Raw genomic sequence first — 23,627 nt, 5'->3', positions numbered from 1 at the left:
TTCATCATCATGAACCATTAATTATCTGATGGCAAAGATTTTGCCACTCACCCTTGAAATGGGCAACCCATGATTTGTTTCCAGGAAGGGTTGAATGAAATGCTGGATGAAAGAATGAATTAGATGAATAAAGAGTGAATTCCTCAAACCAAACCCAGTGCCTCCCCTAAAGTCTTCTTGTCCAGCCCTCAGGACACTGGGTCTCTCTGGTCACCCTCCTTCACTTGGCTGTGTGTTTCTGGCCCAGTCTCCACAGGGCATCCTTCACATCTTTGTTTCTCAGACTGTAGACGAGAGGGTTGAGCATCGGGATGACCAGGGTGTAGAAGACAGAGACCACCTTGCCCTGCTCCATGGACTCCACAGCTCCTGGCTGGGCATACATGACAAAAAGGGTCCCATAAAAGAGGGACACGGCTGTCATGTGGGAGCCACAGGTGGAGAAGAGCTTGTGTCTCCCTTCTCCTGAGCTCATCCTCAGGATGGTCACTGTGATGTAGCCATAGGAGACGAGAACCACGAGTGTGGTGCCCATGATGATGAGGCCAGAGAGGCCAAACATGACCAGCTCATTGGTCATAGTGTCAGCACAGGCAAGCTTGAGCAGAGGCGGCACATCACAGTGGAAGTGGTCGATGTGGTTGGAGCCGCAGAATGGGAGGGTGAATGTTAAGGGGGTCTGCACAATGGAGTTAAAGGAGCCCCCACAGTAGCAGCCCAGCACCAGGCAGGCACAGACCGAGGGGCACATGGAGATGGGATAGCGCAGGGGGCTGCAGATGGCCATGAAGCGGTCATAGGCCATCAGGGCCAGGAGGAAACCCTCTGTGGTGACCAGCATGGAGAAGAAAAAGAACTGGGTGGCACATCCTGCAAAGGTGATGACCTTGGAGGAGGACAGGAAGTTGGCCAGGGCCTTGGGGTAGATGACAGATGAGTAACACAGGTCCACAAAGGAGAGGTTCTTGAGGAAGAAGTACATCGGGAAGTGCAGACGGGCATCAAGGGTGATGACCACGATCATGGTGAGGTTCCCCAGGACGGCCACCACGTACAGGGCCAGGAACAGAGCAAAGAGCAGGGCCTGGGTCTGTGGGTCACCCGCAAATCCATCCAGCACAAACTCCTGCAGAGGCATCGCTGAGACGTTTCCATTTTGGGGGGTTAACATGGTCCTGAGCTGGGGGACACAGGGCAGAGAGCAGAGAGCTGGTGGGAGGCAAGGAGAAGGGAGCAGGTCAAGGCCACAGGGTCATACTCTCTTGGAGAATAGGAGCCCTTCAGTGTCTCACTGCCCACTGACCAAGAGACAACCAGCTGCCCAGTTCTGCTGCCAGATGAGCTCAGACTGACCTGGAAAGGAACATTTCCTCCAGTTCACTGATTCATAAGTATGCAAGTTCATTCCCTCTGTCAGAGGCTCTGAGCTGCTGTCATTGTGGGGTGGGGGCATATCAGGGGCTTTGCAGAGTTCAGGACCTTCAGTGTGAGGAGTGTTGCAGCCTCTGTGCCTCCTTTAATACATGGTTTCCATCCCCAAGGGGATGCTTCTGAATTGTGTCATTACCTGTCCTTCTTCAACATCTAATCATACACTTTCTTGCCTTGTTAACCCATTCACAAATTTTGGAAATGTTTACTGAGTGCTTCCTGCCCACGTGGAAGACCAAGCTGGAAGGAGAGCAGGAATTAGCAATGATCGGGCGAATTTCTGTCATTTTGTTTTGCAGACCCTGAGCCCCATCTCAACATCACTGTTTGAAACCTGGACTACACTATCGTTCTGTCCCCAGAGCACTGTGCATCCTTGAGGATCTCGGGGGACCTCTAGTGTTGGACAAATTTGGGAAGGAAATAACCCAGCTGCACAGTCTGAGAAGCGGCAGGACAGGGGCTGTGACTCATTCAGGAGATGGGCATGTCTTCTCCTGTCCTTACTTCCATGCCCCTGGCTCCTCTGCACACCCTGTGTAGTGATTGCTTGGAGCAGTGGGAGCCTCCAGCACTGTCACATCTGCTCAGTGTCTCGGTCCTCCTGCTGGGTGCTGCTTCCTGTCCCTGCAACAGCCCAGACCTCCCTGGTCTGCCCTGAGCAGGGCTGACCACCACACTCTCATGGCACATGGGGACCAGCTCTGTGATGGCCAGAGGAATTATCAGGGGAGATGCAGCCTGAAGGGGGAGGAGTAGTGAAGGATGGAGGGCCCAGAGCTGCAGCGTCTCCCACAGTGTAGATGAGGATCAATAAGAAGGTGTATTTCAGAGCAGAGCCCATGTGGTCTAGAGGTCAGATCTATAGCACCGCGAGCTGGCTTACTTTGGAAAGAGAGGGGGTGTGCCAGCAGAGGCTGGGTGGTCAGTGGTTCCTCTGGAGAAGCCATGACCTCCACGTTTCTTCTCAGGAACTTCTCTTGAAGTTTTCTTAGAAGGTGCCCTGAAAGATTCTATACTTTCCAACAAAGGAGTGGTTGATGACCATGGAGGTTGTCCAGCTTTCCTCTCCTGGGCTATTTGACCCCCACCCTCACATGACAGCAGAGCAGGACAGTCTGACCTGGATGTCCAGGCAGATCCCTCTCAAATTCAGGGCTGGAGCTGGTGCTCAGGGTGGAGTTGAGGGTCTGCCCTACACACGTTGGCTGAACACCCTGGTACCCAGCCAGTTCCTGTGCCCCTGTGCTCACAGCTGAGATGGCCATGACCTAGCTGTCCACCTCTGCTCAGCCAGGTCCTCACAAACATAATCCTGGCAAATGTGACCAAAGTGACCATCTCCCACCATTCTCAGGTTGACTGGCCTTGCTCCTATGTCCTTGGGGTTCCTAGCTTCATGTTTGTGAATGTTTTCCAGGACAATTCGTCTGCATCAGGGGCCTCGGGTCATCACAGCAGTGACCCTAGGATGCCTGGGGGAGCCCCAGAGGAGGGACTGGCTTTTCTTCTAGGAAGCCAAGCTACCAGCTTTGTTATAAAAAACAAACTCACACATTCCTTTGGCTTGTTGAGATGATCCAGTGAGGCTATTTTAGTGGCTTTAGTAAACCTGTGTGAATTGAGCCTGAGAAAGTCTTGCCTAATAAAGCAAAAAAAAAATCAGTTGTTATCTGCAAGCCTCAATTTGTATTAACTATGGCTGAATCCTTCCTTGTGAGCTGATCTCACATGTGGTCTGAGGGCCTATAGCATCCAGCAGAGCCTGGAGCTTGTCAGAAAAGAGAGCCTCAGGCAATGAACTAAACCCCACACTTATAAGAGACCCACTGATTATTTCTATTCTCTTTAAGTTCAGATCGGCTGCCCTCAACGACCCTGTGCAGTGCAGCAGGGGTGGAGGGGGGCCGGCCCCCAGGACTCACCTGTCAGTGATGCTGACCACGCCCTGCTGAGTGATGACTGCCCTGCTCCTGTGATGTCAGGAGGGGGACGGCTCACTCAGGACCCTGTGCTCCCGGGGAGGATGGGACTCCTGACCCAGATCAGTGCTGATGATAATGACGTGGAGCCCAGGACACTACCCTGTTCAGCTCTGGCTTCCTGTGCAGGGAAGTGAGAGTGGGGAGGGGTTAGCAGAGGACTCCTGTGTTCCCAGTGAGGGTCTGTCCAGTGTCCATGTTCTTGCTGTAGGAAGCTCCTGGGTCTTAGAACAAGTAAGGGATAGGAGGATTCAGTTCACTTGCTCCTTTAGATCTGATCCTGTGCTTGGGTGGTATGTCCTGAAACCTGCACTTCATGGTCTCTCTGCTGGGGAAGATGTATCTATCTCAGTTAGCTGGGAATACAGGCCTCAAATGGCCAATTAGGTGAGACTTGGGCTCTTAGTGCACTGGGACTCCCAACACCCTGGGTCCCTGGAAGCTGCCCTCCCGTGGCCAATCTTGCTCTGATTCCCCTCAATTCAAGACAGAGGAGGCAAGAAGCCTGAACCCCCTCAGGAAGCACAGGGGGGCAACAGGAGAGAAGGAAGAGAACTTAGAGGGGCCCAGTGGCCCTCCTTGGAGTGGTGTCCTCCGGGCAGCAGGTGTGACATCTTGGTCCGTGGCCCATCCCCACCCCCCCACCCCCGCCCCACCCCCACTGGTTGTTTTGAGGAAAACCGATGGGTAAGAAATCTGGACCTGTGTTCCAAGCACAGCCCTTTCTATGCATCTATTATCATTAGATGCACAGAAATAGTGTCCTGTCTTCGGTGTGGCCTGACCCTCAATGAAGACTTGAATATATGTGCTAAATCAGTTTAAATATATGTGCTGGATCATTGTAATCCTGGTTAGAAATCCAAAGTGAAAATGAGACAGTGAGTAGTTTAGTTGTGTCTGATTCTCTGCGAACCCGTGGATTGTAGCCCACCAGCCTCCTCTGTCCATGGGATTGCCCAGGCAAGAATACTGGAGTGGTTGCCATTCCCTTCTCCAGGGGATCTTCCCAACCCAGGGATTGAACCTGAGTTTCCTGCATTGCAGGCAGATTCTTCACTGTCTGAAGGTGATATGTGATTATTAGAAAAATACAGAAAGTATAATTTAAATTAATATATACATCCAAATAATTGGGAGGTTGGGACTGACCCACATACACTACTGATACGATGTATAAAATGGACGCTTAATGAGAATCTACTGTATGGCTCAGGGGACTGGACCCAACACACTGGTGGCCTGAACGGGGAGGAAATCCAAGGGGGAATATATGTGTATGTGTAGCTAGTTCACTGTGCTGTTCAGTAGAAATTAATGAAACGTAAAACAACTGCACTCCAATGAAATTAATTTAAAAATGAAATACATACATCCAAATAATAGTGCATATTTTATCATACATCTCCCAGTAATTGATAAAACAAGGGGAAAATTAGAGTAATACGTTAGATTTAAAATATTAACTAATTGAACCTCCTCAGCACAAATAGTCAAAAACACTCAGCAACTGCAGAATTTAAATGCCCTCGAGACACCAGAATATCACTGTAATAAGGTGAAAAGTGTCTCCCTCCAAAAAAAAAAAAAATAATAATAATGTCTACCCAGAAAACCAGAGTAGGATCTTATTTCCAAAGGAATTGGCTAGCATGAGGTCATGCTGGATTAGGTAGGCCCTAAGTCCAATGACTGGGGTCTTTATAGGAAGAGAAAACGACACGGAGACACAAAGGCACAGGGCAAAGCGCATGTAAAGATGGACGGAGGTTGGAGGGACGCAGCACACGGGGAGGAATGCCCCAGATGCCAGGAGCCTCCAGGAAGACGCAAGGAAGAAAGTTTGTCGAGAGTTTTCAAGGGCAGTGGTCTCTGCTGACAACTTGATTTTGAACATCTATCATTACGACCTCCGGAGAAGGCAATGGCACCCCACTCCAGTACTCCTGCCTGGAAAGTCCCATGGATGGAGGAGCCTGGTGGGCTACAGTCCATGGGGTCGCTAAGAATCAGACACGACTGAACAACTTCACTTTCACTTTTCACCTTCATGCATTGGAGAAGGAAATGGCAACCCACTTCAGTGTTCTTGCCTGGAGAATCCCAGGGACGGGGGAGCCTGGTGGGCTGCCGTCTGTGGGGTTGCACAGAGTCGGACACGACTGAAGCGACTTAGCAGCAGCAGCAGCAGCATTATGACCTAAGAGTAAAATTCCTTTTGCTATAAGTCACCAAATTTGTGTTAATTAGCTATGGTGGCCCTGGTGACTGAAGTAGGAGGGTGGTGAGGGAGTCTGCTTTCACTTGGCAAAGTCAGCAATACACTTTACTGTTTTATCTTGTTCTCCAGCTCTATGTCAAAATGCACTCTGCAGGGATCTTCAGCATCTTTCCCAGTTATTCCATATTCTAGTTCAGTTATTTCAATTGTTTTAAACATGATAATGTACAACAATTTACTTGTGGAATCTGCTTAGTAGAGACACGTTAGGTTGTTTCTTTCTTTATATTCCTTACTCAGTAATGAATATTATGCAATGGACATCTTCCCCTCTTAAGTGGATATCTAGATGTGTATTCCTGAGTAGAAAGGCACATTTTTTTTAAGCTCATTAATTTTCTCATCTTAATCTTACTTTATTAAGGTTCCTTTCCTTCCATCTTAGTTTTTGCCATTCAATTACTCTACTCAACTCTAAAACTTTCCATTTTAAGAAGTCCTGGTTCCATGGGAGAGAAGTGATCTATAAGCTGCTCCAGTGACCACAGTGTTGGATAACTGTGGGCACAGAGGGTTGATCAGTTCAGTCAGTTCAGTCACTCAGTTGTGCCCAACTCTTTGCGACCCCATGGACTGAAGCATGCCAGGACTCTCTGTCCATCACCAACTCCCAGAGTCTACTGAAACTCATGTCCATTGAGTCGGTGATGCCATCCAGCCATCTCATCCTCTGTCATCCCCTTCTCCTGACTTCAATCTTTCCCAGCATCAGGGTCTTTTCAAATGAGTCAGCACTTTGTATCAGATGGCCAAAGTACTGAAGTTTCAGCTTCAGCATCAGTCCTTCCAATGAATATTCAGGACTCATTTCCTTTAGTATGGACTGGTTGGATCTCCTTGCAGTCCAAGGGACTCTCAAGAGTCTTCTCCAACACCACAGTTCAAAAGCATCAATTCTTTGGCACTCAGCTTTCTTCAGAGTCCAACTCTCATATCCATACATGACTCCTGGGAAAACCATAGCTTTGACTAGACGGACCTTTGCTGGATAAGTAATGCCTCTGCTTTTTAATAAGCTGTCTAGATTGGCCAAAACTTTTCTTCCAAGGAGCAAGTGTCATTTAATTTCATGGCTGCGGTCACCATCTGCAGTGATTTTGGAGCCCATAAAAACAAAGTTTCTCACTGTTTCCCCATCTACCTGCCATGAAATGATGGGACCGGATGCCATGATCTTAGTTTTCTGAATGATGAGTTTTAAGTCAACTTTTTCACTCTCCTCTTTCACTTCCATCAAGAGGCTCTTTAGTTCTTCTTCACTTTCTGCCATAAGGGTGGTGTCATCTGCATATCTGAGGTTATTGATATTTCTCCTGTCACTCTTCATTCCAGCTTGTGCTTCATCCAGCACAGCGTTTCTCATGATGTACTCTGCAGACAAGTTAAGTAAGCAGGGTGACAATATACAGCCTTGACATACTCCTTTCCTGATTTGGAACCAGTTTGTTATTCCATGTCCAATTCTAACTGTTTCTTCTTGACCTGCATACAGATTTATTTCTCAGGAGGGAGGTCAGGTGGCCTGGTATTTCCATTTCTTGAAGGATTTTCCACAGTTTACTGTGATCTGCACAGTCAAAGGCTTTGGCATAGCAATAAAGCAGAATTAGATGTTTTTCTGGAACTCTCTTGCTTTTTCTATGATCCAGGGGATGTTGGCAATTTGATCTCTGGCTCCTCTGCCTTTTCTAAACCCAGCTTGAACATCTGGAAGTTCATGGTTCACATACTGTTGAAGCCTGGAGAAAGGAATGGCAAACCACTTCAGTATTCTTGCACTGAGAACCCCTTGAACAGAGGATTGATAATCCATGACAATTCCTCTCCTTCTGTTGCAGTTTTTTCACCAAGTCTCTATGGGTCTGGACTGCCTACATTCATAACTTCCATGAGAACAAGAGGGTGAATTGTCCTTGCTGTAAATCATTCTGCCCCTTCAGCACTCTTCATGAGCAACTGCATCACATACTATTTACCCACTTATCTGCCTAAGTATTTCTTGGCAGTAGGATTCTTTGTTTCCCCATTTACCCTTACTTTCATAAGGTGCTAAATCTCTACCCTTTTGTTTTTATCTGTGTTTCCTGCTGCCAATGAATTCTCCTAAGTTTTCAAAGTATTTTCAGGCATTGGCATTTTCTCATTTTTATACTAGATATGTGACAACACTGCAGTTTCCGCTGGAATAGCACTTAGAGGAAGTGATTTTTTTCAGGACATTTTCCTCCTGCTTCTTTTCCTTAATTCCTTTGGATATCCTTTGACATGGTGCATTCTATGTTTAATCAATTTGTTCATTGTGTAGGAACTCTATCAAGGGTGGATAGCATCAATCTATAAAATCATGAAAATCTTTAACTTTGGAGGACACAATTTTGAACAGGCAAAAGTTATAGTGGCATTTAGGCAAATTTCATTCTCTTTAGCTGCAAGATGGTGAATTCTATGAGTAAATATGACTTCATGATTTTTTCTCTAAATGTGTGTAATATAAAAATAAATCGTTTTTTCTATCCTACATGAGAAAGGTGAATGCTGTGACTGGAGTTCTGGGCACCAACTCCAGTGCAAATACCCTCCATGCCCTTGGATGATAGACCAGGAGCCCAAGAGAGTTTCTGCCCCAAATGGAAACAAGATTTTGCCTCAGACCCCTGACCTCTCTCCTATGTGAGAGGCACTCAGCCAAAATTATTCCTACTGGCATCAGATTCACTTTAGGGAGTATTTTGGCCATGTATTTAAATTATCATTCTTGTTATTTAAAACAGGGTCATGGATATTTGGTTTGGGTGAAGTATGAAAGAAAGATTAAATATTTGGTTTCTCTTTGGAATCATCACCCATTAGGGCACAATTAAAATTTACCCATCAATCATATCTTTTGTACTAGTCATTGCTTGAGGTGTTTTATTCACATACATTATCTCAGGTGAGCCTGGCCATGCAAACATATTTTTAATTGTAGTATGTATGTGAGTCTGTGTGTGTTATAGTTGATGTTGAATCCTATGTTAGTTTCTGGTGTACAGCATAGTGATTTGACATTTACATATATTATGAAATGATCACTTGAACAAGTCTGGTAACCATCTGTCCCCACACACAGTTTTTACAACACTTTTGACTACATCCCTTATGCTGCATATGACAGCCCAGTGATTTATTTTTGCACATTCCCTTCACCTATTTATCCCCTTTAGTGTCCCCACTTCTAGCAACCATTCATTTATTCTCTGTATCTGTGAGTCTATTTCGGTTCTGTTTGCTTATTTGTTTTTAGATTCAAAATGTAAGTGGAGTCATACGGTATTCTCTTTTCCTGTCTGACTCGTTTCACTTAGGTTAATACCCTCTAATTCCACCTACAAAGATGAACTTCCTCCTCTACTCTCCGATTCCTTTGGGCTTCAGTTCATGTAGGAGAAGCAGCACACTTGCTTCTTTCTTTATCAGGAGCAGTTCAAAAACATTGAATTGATTCATTAGCATTCTCCAATGGTGACTAAGTTTTTTTGTATTATTATGAATTCATATTGAATGTATTTGATGTATTTGAATGTATTGTAATTACTATCCTTAATAACATCAAACTGTCTCATTTTTAGCCAGTGGGCAGCTCTTCTATTTGGTCCAAATCTAGACCTGACCTACCAGCCTTTGATCACCTTTTTGTTCCTGAAATGGCACGCTGTTCTGACTTGGGCATTCCTCTAAGAATCCAGGTACCTATTGGTGCGGTATGAGTCCTTTGAAGCCACACTCTCATAGCTGATTGACCTGTTTAACCTGACTCACCAGCTGCTTCCTCCTAGCTTCCTTATGGATCTTGCACTTGCTGACTTCTGATTGTGGCAGTGCCCAGGACTCGGGGTCTGAGTTTTCCTCCTTGCTGTCACTGGCTGAATGACATCATCTGGCTTCATAGCCTTATCATCTCATCTTACAGTTCCACAATATTTCCCAGCTCAGAATCCTTTCCAATGAGTTGACTCTTTGCACAAGGTGGTCAGTTGGAGCTTCAACTTCAGCATCAGTCCTTCCAGTGAATATTCAGGGTTGATTTCCTTTAGGATTGACTAGTTTGATCTCCTTGTTATCCAAGGACTCTCAAGAGTCTTCTCCAGCACCACAGTTTAAAAGCATCAATTCTTCAGCAATTCTTCAGTCTTCTTTATGGTCTAACTCTCATATCTGTACATGACTACTGGAAAAACCATAGCTTTGACTATATAGAACTTTGTTGGCAAAGTTAAGTCTCTGCTTTTTAATATGTTTTCTATGTTTGTCATAGCTTTTCCTCCAAGGAGCAAGTGTCTTTTAATTTTGTGGCTGTGGGTCACTGTCCTCAGCAATTTTGGAACCCAAGAAAATAAAATCTACCACCGTTTCCACCTTTTCCCCAACTATTGAAGTGATGGGACCAGATACCATGATCTTAGTTTTTAAATGTTGATTTTTAAGCCAGGTTTTTCACTCTCCTCTTTCACCCTCATCAAGAGGCTCTTTAATTTCTCTTCACTTTCTGCCATTAGGGTGGTATCATCTGTATATCTGAAGTTGTTGGTATTTCTCCTGGTAATCTTGATTCCAGCTTGTGATTCATCCAGCCCAGAATTTCATATGATGTACTCTACATATAAGTTAAATAAACAGGGTGGCAATATACAGCTGTGACATGCTCCTTTCCCAATTTGGAACCAATCCATTGTCCCATGCCTGGTTCTAACTGGTGCTTCTTGACCTGCATACAGGTTTCTCAGGAGACAGGAAAGGTGGTCTGGTATTCCCATCTCTGTAAGAATTTTCGATAGCTTGTTGTGGCCTCTTTAATGTTTCTCGAGCATGCTGGCCACACTTCCTCTTGGGTCAAAATAGCACCTGCTTTTCTTTTGTCTTCCTGGGATACTTGCTTGGCTAGTTCTTGACCTTCCCTGTGAGGACTACCTTAATGTCTGTGCTTGACAACTGTGTTCAAAACTGCAGCGACGATGGGAGGTAATCCGAGAAAAGCACAAGGAGTTGATTTCTTGCATCTTGTAATATAAAATAGCATGTCCTTGCAGCCTAAGCTTCTGCTGGGTATTGTGCCTGTAGCCAAATGTCTTCTGCCCACATTTGCCACGTTTCTGTATGTGCCCAGGTTCAGTGCTAGGTTCTCTAGACTTGGGTCACTCCTTTAAAGATGATTAAGTTTCAATTTCTGAATGTAAATAGTTTTTAATTTCTTTCTATATACACAAATATATAATTTCTTTAAATGAATAAACATTTTTATATACAGATTTTTAAGCTGTTTTTATGATTGTTGGCAGAGTTTTCTGTAGTCATTTTTCCCTTTCCTTTAAAAAATTGGATCAGTTTCCTTCCTAACATATGAGCGTATAACACAAGCTTATATGTGACCTTAGGTGCGTGCATGCTCAATAGCTAAGTCATGTCTGACTCTTTGCAACCTCATGGACTGTAGCCTGCCAGGCTCCTCTGTCCATGGGATTGCCTGGCAAGAATACTGGAATGGGTTGTCATTTCTTCCTCCAGGGGACCTTCCAAATCCAGAGATTAAACCTGAATCTCCTGCATCTCCAGCATTGAAGGTAGTCTTTTTTTTGTTGTTTTTTGTTTGTTTGTTTTACTACTGAGCCACTTAGAAAGCCCATATATGACCTTGTGTGAAAAGTGTGAAAGTGTTAGTCACTCAGTTGTGTCTGACTCTTTGCAACCCCATGGGCTGTAGCCCTCAAGGCTCCTCTGTCCATGAAGTTCTCCAGGAAAGAATACTGGAGTGGGTACCATCCCTTCTCTGGGGGATCTTCCCAAACCAGGGATAGAACCCAGGTCTCCCACATTGCATGCAGATTTTTTTTACCACCCGAGCCATCAGGAAAGCCATGTATGATGTGTGTGTGTGTGTGTTACTCACTCAGTTGTGTCCAATTCTTTGTGACCCCATGCACTGTAGCCCACCTGGCTCCTTTGTCCATGAATTCTCCAGGCAAGAATACGGGAGTGGATTGCCATTCCTTTCTCCAGTGTATGACCTTGCTGTTACTGCTGCTAAGTCACTTCAGTCGTGTCCAACTCTGTGTGATCCCATAGATGGCAGCCCACCAGGCTTCCCCGTCCCTGGGATTCTCCAGGCAAAAACACCGCAGTGGGTTGCCATTTCCTTCTCCAATGCATGAAAGTGAAAAGTGAAAGTGAAGTCGCTCAGTCGTGTCCGACCCTCAGTGACCCTCTTGGATTGCAGCCTTCCAGGCTCCTCCATCCATGGGATTTTCCAGGCAAGAGTACTGGAGCGGGGTGCCATTGCCTTAGATAATCTATATTAACAATCCAGCTTACATGATTCCATATAATGTCTTTACATGGTTACACAATCATTTTGAAAAAAATTATGTTTATAAACTATGCTATACAAATGTAAGTTATCCAAGAATATGGTTGTAATTTTGTCAGTCTGTTTAGCTTTTTATTTGTTATCGGGATGGAGTGGCAATTTTTAAGAGTTTTACACGTGGAACAGGGAATCAGAGGTCCCCTTTGGCCTTTTTTATAATTCAGGTGTCTTTTTAATTCAGATATCTTATTATGGAATTTTAAGAGTTCTTAATATACTCTAAGTATGTCTTTTATCAAATACATGTTTTGCAAATATTTTTTTCATGTCTGTTTCTTTTACTGTTTCAATGTGTCTCTGTAAACTAAATATTTTTAACTTGTATAAAGTTCTAATTATCAAATGTTTCCCTCTGTAGCTTACACAACTTGTGTCCTATCAAAGAAATGCTTGCCTAACCCAAAGTTTTAAAGATGGTCTCCTGCATTTTCTTCCACAGGTTTTAAATTTTTACACTTTATACTTAGGAATCTTGTCTGTTTTGAGTTAATCATTATTGGGGTTGATGTGTGTCTTTTTGCATATGGATGTTCAATTGTTTCAGAACAACTTGTTGAAAACACTATTTCTCCATTGAATTAGCCTGCCGGTTACGTCAAAAATAAATGGACCTTATATACATAAATTTAGTCTGTATTCTTGATTCTGTTTCAGTATGCCCAAATTACACTGTTGTGATTTCTCTGGTTTTTATAGTAAATCCTGAAATCAAGTTGTTTAAGTCCTTCGACAATTTTATTCTATTAAAATTAATTTTGCCTACTTTTTAAGTACACAAAAATTCAAGAGAACAGTTTTAGGATATTAATTCCTTGACCAAGGATCAAATCCATGCCTCCTCTCTGGCCACCCTCCTTCACATGGCTGTGTGCTTCTGGCCCAGTCTCCACAGGGCATCCTTCACATCCTTGTTTCTCAGACTGTAGATGAGAGGGTTCAGCATCGGGATGACCAGGGTATAGAAGACAGAGACTGCCTTGCCCTGCTCCATGGACTCCACAGCTCCCGGCTGGGCATACATGACAAAGACAGTCCCAATAAGGACGGTCACTGCAGTCATGTGGGAGCCACAGGTGGAGAAGATTTTGTGGCGTCCAGCTGCTGAGTGCATCCTCAGGATGGTCACTATGATGTAGCCATAGGAGATGAAGACCACAATTGTCACACCCACAATGATGACCCCACAGATGCCAAACAAGAGCAGCTCATTGAGGGCTGTGTTGCCACAGGCAACCCGGAGCAGGGGGGGCACATCACAGAAGAAGTGGTTGACGTGGTTGGAGCTGCAGAACGGGAGGCTGAATGTGAAGCTGGTCTGCAGGAATGGAGTTGAGGCAGCCCCCACAGTAGCAGCCCAGCACCAGGCGGGCACAGACTGAGGGGCACATGGTGATGGGATAGCGCAGGGGGCTGCCAATGGCCACGAAGCGGTCATAGGCCATCACGGCCAAGAGGAACCCCTGGCTGGTGCACATCAGGGAGAAGAAGAACAGTTGAGTGGCACAGCCTGCAAAAGTGATGACCTTGGAGGAGGACAGGAAGTTGACCAGGGCCTTGGGGGCGATGACAGATGAGTAGCACAGGTCCAGGAAGGAGAGGTTCTTGAGGAAGAAGTACATTGGGGAGTGCAGACGGGCATCCAGGGTGATGACCATGATCATGGTGAGGTTCCCCAGGATGGCCACCACATACAGGGCCAGGAACAGAGCAAAGAGCAGGGCCTGGGTCTGCAGACCACCCTCAAATCCCTCCAGCAAGAACTCCTGAAAAGTCATTACTGAGAGGTTTCCATTTCCATGGGGTGACATGACCTCAGTCCTCAGACCAGCAGAACTACACCTCCAGTGATGGTGAACTAGCTAACCCAAACTAAACTTCCTGCTGAAGACTATTAGAAAAGATCAACAATAAAAATGAAATTTGGTTGAACATTTAGGAGAGTTAGTTAATGACTTAGTGAAGAACTGCTAACGAAGTTCAAGATAAACACAGAGGACGGGGGATTCCAGTGCTGAGAGTTCTTTGCCCTGGAGACATACACCAGTTTTGGAAAGAAAGTCCGAGAGGCCCAGTGCCCGGGCAGTGACTTTTTGCTCTGTTGCTTGTTTTGTGGAACTACTGGTGACAATAGAAAAAAAGAAAAAAAAAACTTGCAAAACATGTATTTGATACTCGGAACCACCAAGGATGCATCCACAGAAGTAAGTTACTAAAAAAGGAGACAGAGAGACAGGCTGAATCTGAATTGGAAGAGATGATGGCCAAGTGTTTTATCAAACCAATGGAAAATATTAATCTGCAGATTCACGAGGCCTATTAAATTAAAGCAGAGTTAATGCAAAGAACAGCACATTTATGTATATCAGAGTAAAAATATTTAAAACTGAAACAGAGGGAGAAGTCTTAAATGCAACCTGAGGAAAAACAGACTGTCCCTTCAAAGAATCTACTGCAGGAGTAAGACTTCAGTTGGCTTTCCATCCATTTGTAGCCAGTTGATTTTCAACAGGGTGCCAAGACCAATTAATAGGAAAAGAATAAAATCTTCAACAAACAGTGATGGAACAACTGGAAATCCGCATGCAAAAAAAGGAATGAAAAGGTCTACCTCACACTACTTACAAAAATTGACTCAAAACAGGAAAAGCCCTAAAAGTAAGCACTGAAACTATTAGAATAGAAGAAAAGGTCAGTGTAAATTGTCATGACCTGGGATTAGTCAGCATTTCCTAAATATAACTCAAAAACACAAGCAACAATAGTAAGAAAATGATTGGATTTCATCGAAATTAAAATACTTTATGTCTCAAAGGACATTATCAAGAAAATGAAAATAAAAACCATGAGATAAAATGTCTGCAGATTATATATCTGATGAGGACCTCATCTCCATAAACCATAAAGAACTCTTACAACTCAGCAACAAAAAGACAATCAACTTTTTAAATGGGCAAAGGATTTGAATAAGCATTTCTCCAAAGAAGATACACAAATGGCCATTAAGTACAGGAGAAGATGTTCAACATCATTAGTCATTAGAGGAATCAGGGCTGAAGCCCAGTATGAGATCCACTCAACCCACTAGAATGTCCATAGTGAAAAAACAGAGAAGAGCACCTGTCAGTGAGGATGCGGAGGAACTGGAACCATCACACAACATTAATATAGATGTAAAAGTGGCGCAGCTGCTCCAGAAAACAGTAGAGCTACCAGAGTGTACAGTAACAATCCCCTCTTAGGCATGTAACCCAAGAGCACTGAAAACATAAAGTCACTTAAAGGCTTGTACACAAATATTTATAATAGCAGTATTCATAATAGCCAGAAAGTGGATGTGAGCCAAATGTCCATCAAATGAGGAATAGACAAAATTTGATATAGCCGTAGAATGGAATAATATTTAGCCATAAAGGGAATAAAGTTCTAATACAAGACACAATATGGAGAAGCCTTGAAAACAATGCTAAGTAAACAAAGCCAGATCTGAAAGGGCACAAATCCTATGATTCCGTGGAAATGTCCAGAAAAGGCAAACGCAAAGGCAAAAAGTACATTAGCAGTAGCCAGGGGCTGGGAGAGCAGGAGGGAGGAGAATATTCTGAGACTAGCTAGTGGTGATGACAGACAGCATCGTGGATATGCTAAAACAAAAAGGAAAACACACCTGCTTATACACTTTAAAATTGTGAAATTGTAAAAGTTTGTCATATAAGAATTGTTTCTCAATTTAAACAAAAACGAAAGAAGGAGGGTGCTATAAAAAGATTTACCAGCAAGATAAAACGGAGAGAGTTTGTCACTAACAGACACAAACCACGGGAAATCCTGAAAGATGATCTTCAGGTAAAAGGAAATTGATCCCAGGTGGAAACTCAGGGATGGCAGAAACAACGAAATTGAGGGAAAGGGCGAAAATATTGAGATATCTAAATAAATGTGGATGTTATAAAATGCTTGAGGGTCAAAACAGGATTAAAATAGAAAACACCAAATGTATGCAATTCAGGAGGGGGTAATTAGGGTACAAATAGTCTAAAGCTTTTTGCCTTGTTCAGAAAGTAAATAAAAATGCTACTGTGAGTTGTATTCATTCAAAAATACAAGTTTAATCTTTTTGTAACAACTGAGAGAAAAAGTGAAGGAATGTGAAACATCCCAAGTAATATAAAGAAGAAATGGAATAATAACAGTTTTCAGTGAATGCAAAGGAATGGAAGGAAATGAAGAGCGCAGGCAAGCTCCACTGTTGGTAGAAATGTAAATTGGTGCAGCCACTGTGGAGAACTGGAGGCAGGGTCCTCGAAAAACTAAAAATAGAGCTACTATATGATTCAGCGATCCCCCTCCTAGGCGTGTATCTGGAGAAAACCATGGTCTGAAAGGATGCCTGCACCCCGCTGTTCACAGCAGCCAGGACATGGAAGCAACCTGAATGCCCATCAGCGGAGGAGGGGCAAGGAAGACGCGGAAACACGTTATGGGAGCATTGCGCGTGTGTGTGCGCTCAGCTGCTCAGTCGCGTCGACTCCACAACTACACGCACAGTAGCCCACCAGACTCCTCTGTCCAAGGAAATTTCCAGGCAAGAACACTGGAGGGGGTTTCCATTTCCTTCTCCAGGGAATCTTCCTGACCCAGGCATCAATTCGGCATCTCTTGCGTTGGCAGGTGGGTTCTTGATTACTACCCACCTGGGGCCCAGCCATTAAAAAGAATAAAAAATGCCATTTGCAGCAACATGGACGGACCTAGAGATTGTCATACTGAGTGAAGGCAGGCAAAGAGAAACATTGCATGATATTGCATATATGCCCAATCTAGAAAGAAATGATAGAAGTATTTACAAAACAGAAACAGACTCACAGACTTAGAGAACAAACTTATGGTCACCAGGGAGGAAGACTGGGGGGAAGGGATAGCTAGGGAGTTTGGGATGCACGCGCACACAGCAATATTTAAAATGGATCGCCAACAAGGACCTACTGCACAGCACAGGGACTCTGCTCAATGCTATGTGACAAAATAAATGGGAAAAGAATTTGAAAAGGAGTGAATACAGGTATGTTAGCCGAATAACTCTGCTGTACACTTGAAGTTATCACAACATTGTTGATCAAGTATATTCCAACATACAATAAAAAGTTAAAGTTTGAAAAGAAATACCATGATTACCTTAAACGTCAGGACAGTGCCTACGTTACCAGGGATCAATGGAAGCTGGGGCTCCTGAACAGCCAGGGCACGTGGGGCATGTGAACTGCTGAGCTGAGACTGGGGTAGAGCGTGTCTTGGCCTGCATGCTTCCTAGGCGGGGGTCTGCTTTGCTATCATGCCTGGACACCGAGTGTGACTCTGTGCACACTTCTGCATGTGTTGTAGTGAAGGTGGAGGGCTGGAGCACTTGTCCGCGTCCTGAAGCCGTGGCACTGGAGAGGGGTCCACAGGAGACCTGCCCTTGCTGACCTGGGGAGCAGCCGCCACTGCCTCCTCTGAAGGAGCTCAAGCCAGACTGAAAGGGAACACATACAGCACTTAATTTACTGCACAGATGCCGCTTCCTTATAGATCAGACAGACACCAGGATGAGTTAGAAGTAACCTTGCCTCAAGTCACGTGAGATGAACAAGCAGTTTTTTGCCCCCTGCTTCCTCCCTCTCTAGACTTTTTCCTTTCAGGCTTGGTGACCCCACTCTTTCTTGTCCCCACCCAGGTTCTCTGACCACTTCCTTCATTTCTTTCAGTTCAGTGCGGTTCAGTCGCTCAGTCATCCGAGTGATTCCGCAAAGAGTCCAACTCTTTGAGACCCCATGGACTGCAGCATGCCAGGCCTCCCTGTCCATCACCAACTCCCGGAGTTTACTCAAACTCATGTCCATTGAGTCAGTGATGCCATCCAACCATCTCACCCTCTGTCATCCCCTTCTCCTCCCGCCTTCAGTCTTTCCCAGCATCAGAGTCTTTCCCAATGAGTCAGCCCTTCGCATCAGGTGGCTAAAGTATTGGAGCTTCAGCTTCAGCATCAGTCCTTCCAGTGAATATTCAACACTGATCTCCTTTAGAATGGACTGGTTGGATCTCCTTGCAGTCCAAGGGACTCTCAAGAGTCTTCTCCAACACCATAGTTCAAAAGCATCAATTCTTCAGCACTCAGCTTTCTTATAGTCCAACTCTCACATCCATATATGACTGCTGGAAAAACCATAGCCTTGACTAGACAGACCTTTATTGGCAAAGTAATTTCTCTGCTTTTTAATATGCTATCTAGGTTGGTGATAACTTTCCTTCCAAGGAGTAAGCATCTTTTAATATCATGGCTGCAGTCACCATCTGCGGTGATTGTGGAGCCCCAAAAAGTAAAGTCTTTCACTGTTTCCACTGTTTCCCCATCTATTTGCCACAAAGAGATGGGACCGGATGCCATGATCTCAGTTTTCTGAATGTTGAGTTTTAAGGCAACTTTTTCACTCTCCTCTTTCACTTTCATCAAGAGGCTCTTTAGTTCCTCTTCACTTTCTGCCATAAGGGTGGTGTCATCTGCGTATCTGAGGTTACTGATATTTCTCCCGGCAATCTCGATTCCAGCTTGTGCTTCTTCCAGCCCAGTGTTTCTCATGATGTACTCTGCGTATAAGTTAAATAAGCAGGGTGACAATATACAGCCTTGACACACTCCTTTTCCTATTTGGAACCAGTCTGTTGTTCCATGTCCAGTTTTAACTGTTGCTTCCTGACCTGCATACAGGTTTCTCAGGAGGCAGACTTCTCCACTGTCTCATTCTGTCCGAAACACCTGCCTAGCCCTGTCCACCGTGCGGGGGTCACTAGCTCTCTCGTCTCGCCAGGGACCCTCTGTGGCCTGCTCTGCTGTGACTGTTTCCTCCTCTGTGCCATCAGCAGCCTGATCATGCCCCCTCTTGCTGTCCTGGTCATGTCAAACTGCAGGTATTTGATTCCATGTCTGTGGCCCGAGGCTGGCCTTGGTCTGTTATTTGTGCACCCCCAGCATGGGGTCTGTGCCCTAGTAGCACGTGCTCAGGGTCTGGTGGTCCTGATCTGACCCTGAGCAATGCATTAAAGTGAAGTAGACAGTGGTGCTCTCTGTTTATAATGAAAACTGTCCCTTTAGTCTAAATGGCCCTGCAGCCCACAGGCAGGGCTGGTCAGGCGGGAGGGTGCCCCCACTTCCCCTGCCGAGAGGAGACCTGAGTGCTTACTGTATACACGGCCCTGCTGCCCCTTACACACATGGTCTCCTCCCACTCCTGCAGCCCCTCCGGGTGGCTGCCCTGACCTTACCCTGTCCGGGTGAGGGTCGTGACTCACTCAAGCCCACACATGCAGGATCTGCTTGCCCAGGTCTCCTGAGCTCCTGACCCAGGTCTGTGCTGCATCTGAGGTGGCATCGAGGACTCCCACCCCTCCCCATTCACCTCTGGCTTCCCACGCCGTGAAGCGCCAGTGGGGAGTGGGTAGGGGAGGACGCTGGGGTGTCAGCAAGCATCAGGCCGGTGCTCTGGGTTCTGGAGTGGGAAGGCCCTGGGTCTTGGTGGAAGCAGGGGAGTCTATCAGCTCACCTGCCCGCCCAGCTCCTGTTGCATCACCCAGGCAGCAGGTCAGGCCCCTACCCTGGGGTCACTGCTGGGGAGACCTCTCTACTTGGCATGGTGAAACTTGCTGCCTCCAGTGGCTAATTAGGTGAGCCGCTTTGTGTCCCAGCCTCTGCGGTGAACTGGGACGCCGTGTGCTCCTGGGGCCCCAGTCACCTGCCCTTGTCTGGTCCTGCTTCACCTCAAGGTCCAGTGAGCAAAGCCCAGAAGCCCCTCAGCTTCCAGAGGGGCAAACAGGAGCCAAGCCCAGAGCCAAAGAACCGGCCCCGTGACCTCAGTGGACATGTCCCCGGGGCGGCAGGGGTGGATGCCGGGGTCCAAAGCTGCTCCATCGCCCCCCCTCCTCCACCCAAAGCGCGCTGCTCTGTCTTAAATGGCTGCTGAGGAGCAAATCCTCCTCTGGACCCCTCTGGGCTCCTCCCTCCAGTGGATCCTGACCTTGTGCAAGTCAGTCCCCATGAGAGAGAGAAGACCACCCTAAATATATTTCTTTCCTGGGGGAGGATGGAGGAAAGTGAAGCATGATAACTGAACAATCTTGATTCTCAAAACCATAAAAGTGTCTGACAAAGTCAGGCAAATAGAAGGTGTTTGGAGCCAGCTGTGAGTATGCCACTGTGTCTTTGCCAATCGCTGACCTAACCTTGGCCAGCAGTTTGATGTCTTCACTTTTGAAACCATGAGGGGAGGAGGTGGCATCAGCGAGCATGTGCATTTTGTAGAAGTTGATTTTTCCTTACAAAAATATGGTCACACTACACATCAGGCCTGCGATTTTTTAACCAAACACTGTAATCTTTGTCCTTCCAAGCCAGGCTTTCAATGTCTCCAGTGTATGGGAAGATCACAGTTTGTTGACTGAACTCCACGAAAATGAATATTTAGGACATCACATTATTTTTTTGTTGTTGTTATGTAAAGAACACTTAGAGATCTACTGCCTAACAAAATTTAACGTGTTGGCTGTGGGTACAATATTGTACAGCAGAACTCTAGAGCTTATTCATCTTGTTTGGATGAAAATTTATGCCTCCTAAATAATAGCTCTGCCCAGTTGCACTGCAACCACCTGCTTACTGTTTGATTCTATGAATCTGAGCATTTTAGGTACCTCCAACGGGTGGGATAATGCAATTTTGTGATTGGCTCATCTTACTTAGCATAATAAACCCATGCTTTTGCATAGTGCAAAATTTCCCTTTGTAAAAAAATGTTTTATTTTTTAAGTTATGAAAGTATGATAACACATTTACAGGAGACTTGGAAAATACAGAACAGGTTACATATAGTTCCACTATGTATTATAATTATTTTTTAACTAGATAAGATTTTTAGTTGGAGTTTCAATATTAATAGAAAAAATTAATTATTATTTTCTCAAAAATTAATAGAACACACAAAAAGTAGAAGGATATAGTAGACCTGAAAAGCACTATATACCAATTCAATATAGTTAAGATTTACAGTTCTAATGAGGTGGATGAAACTGGAGCCTATTATACAGAGTGAAGTAAGCCAGAAGGAAAAACATAAATACAATATACTAACACATATATATGGAATTTAGAAAGATGGTAACAATAACCCAGTGTACGAGACAGCAAAAGAGACACTGATGTATAGAACAGTCTTATGGACTCTGTGGGAGAGGGAGAGGGTGGGAAGATTTGGGAGAATGACATTGAAACATGTAAAATATCATGCAAGAAATGAGTTGCCAGTCCAGGTTCGATGCACGATACTGGATGCTTGGGGCTCGTGCACTGGGACGACCCAGAGGGATGGTATGGGGAGGGAGGAGGGTTCAGGATGGGGAACACATGTATACCTGTGGCAGATTCATTTTGATATTTGGCAAAACTAATACAATTATGTAAAATTTAAAAATAAAATAAAGTTAAAAAAAAAAAAGATTTACACAATTTTCACACAACAGCAGGATACAAATTCTATTCAAGTTCCCATAGACTATAAACAAGGAGACACTGGAACATATCCAGGGACATAAAACAAGGTGCAGAAATTTCATTGTGTAGAGGCATTGAAATCACACATAGGCTGCTCTGTTATTACTGTGGAATTATGTTAGAAGTAACTATCAAAAATGTTTGAAAATAGCCCACATATTTTCAACTGCAGTGTGACGTTTTCCGAGAGAGCTCTTTGAGTTAGCTGTTGAAAACCTTGATAAAATTAAAAGAATGGAAAAGCACAGAGGGTGACTGTAGAGAAGGAAGTATTTAAATGAGTAATTAATATCAAAATGATAAGTTAATCTCAAAGATATTTTTTAAAACCCTATTTTTGGAAATTAAATGTCCACTTTTAAATGATGGGTGTGTCTAAGATGCCAAAACAAGGAAAATTTGAAGACATTTGTAACAATAAAAATGAAAAGAACTTGTCAGAATTTGTTGCATGTGCTGAAGCTGCTCAATGCAACTAAATACAACGTGGACTCTTGAATAAGGTGTGCAAAGCAACAATGGACACTAGCATAAAATTTGTGAACAAAACTTCCCTTTTCTGAAAGGGTAAATAGTATTCCACTGTATGTACAGACAGCAGTTTCTTTGTTCATTCACTTGTTGATGGACAGCTGGATTGTGTCCACATCTTGGCAGCTGTGAATACTGCAGCAGTGAACACAGGAATGCTAAAATCTCTTCCAGATGCTGATTTCAATTCTTCTGGAAAAATACCCAGAAAAGGGACTGTTCGTTCATGTGTAGTTCTAGTTGTCATTTTTTGAGAAACGTTGATAGTTTTTACATAGACGTGCATCACTCTGCGTTCTCATCCACACTGTACAGTTTCTCCGCATCCTTGCCAAAATCCGTTGCCTTGCATTTTCAGTTTTGAAAATAGCCATCCTGACAAGTATTAGATGATGTTTCACTTTGCTTTTGATTTGAATTTCCCTGATGATTAGTGATGTTGAGCATTTTTCAGCGTGTCTGTTGAATATTTGTATGAATATGTCTTCTTTGGAGAACTGTCTACTTAAGTCCTTAGCCTATTTATGTTTTTGTCCCTATGTTGTGTCCGACTTTATGTGATTGCATGAACTTGCAGCACGCCAGGCTTCCCTGTCGTTCACTATCCCTCAGAGTTTGCCCAAATTCATGTCCACTGAGATGGTGATGCCATCCAACCATCTCAACCTCTGTGTCCCCTTCTCCTCTTGCCCTCAATCTTTCCCAGCATCAGGATCTTTTCCAATGAGTCAGCTCTTCACATCAGGTCGCAAAAGTATCTGAACTTCAGCTTTAGCATCAATCCTTCCAATGAATATTCAGGGTTGATTTTCTTTAGGATTGACTGGTTTGATCTCCTTGCAGTCCAAGGGACCCTCAAGAGTCTTCTCCAACAACACAGTTTGAAAGCATAAATTCTCCAGCACTCAGCCTTATTTATGGTCCAACTCTCACATCCATACATGACTACTGGAAAAACTATAGCTTTGACTATACAGACCTTTGTCAGGAAAGTGATGTCTCTGATTTTTAATACAATGTCTAAATTTGTCATAGCTTTTCTTCCAAGTTTTTCTTCCACCCTTATGGCAGAAAGAGAAGGAAAACTAAAGAGCCTCTTGATGATGTGAAAGAGGAGAGTGAAAAAGCTGGTTTAAAACTCAACATTTGAAAAACTAAAATCATGGCATCTGGTCCCATCACTTCATGGCAAAGAGACGGGGAAACAGTGGAATACACTTTATTTTGGGGGGGCTCCAAAATCACTGCAGATGGTGACTGCAGCCATGAAATTCAAAGACACTTGCTCCTTGGAAGAAAAGCTATGACCAACCTAGACAGCATATTAAAAAGCAGAGAAATTACTTTGCCAACAAGGTTATAGTTTTTCCGGTAGTCAGGTATGGATGTGAGAGTTTGACCATAAAGAAAGCTTAGTTCCAAAGAACT

General features: G+C 44.4%; 1 protein-coding gene and 1 pseudogene across 1 annotated transcript; both read right to left on the bottom strand.

Moving 5' to 3' along the window:
* Positions 1-220: 220 nt before the first annotated feature.
* OR9S41 (olfactory receptor family 9 subfamily S member 41) lies at positions 221-1,171 on the bottom strand. Its single transcript, NM_001390791.1, has one exon. The coding sequence runs from the start codon at positions 1,169-1,171 to the stop codon at positions 221-223; it is 951 nt and encodes a 316-aa protein (NP_001377720.1).
* On the bottom strand, positions 12,951-13,902 carry OR9S31P (olfactory receptor family 9 subfamily S member 31, pseudogene; annotated as a pseudogene).

The sequence above is a fragment of the Bos taurus genome, chromosome 3 (assembly GCF_002263795.3).
Source record: "Bos taurus isolate L1 Dominette 01449 registration number 42190680 breed Hereford chromosome 3, ARS-UCD2.0, whole genome shotgun sequence".
Taxonomy (NCBI): domain Eukaryota; kingdom Metazoa; phylum Chordata; class Mammalia; order Artiodactyla; family Bovidae; genus Bos; species Bos taurus.
Note: the sequence above shows the minus strand (reverse complement) of the source record. Positions and strands in the feature narration are given on the sequence as shown.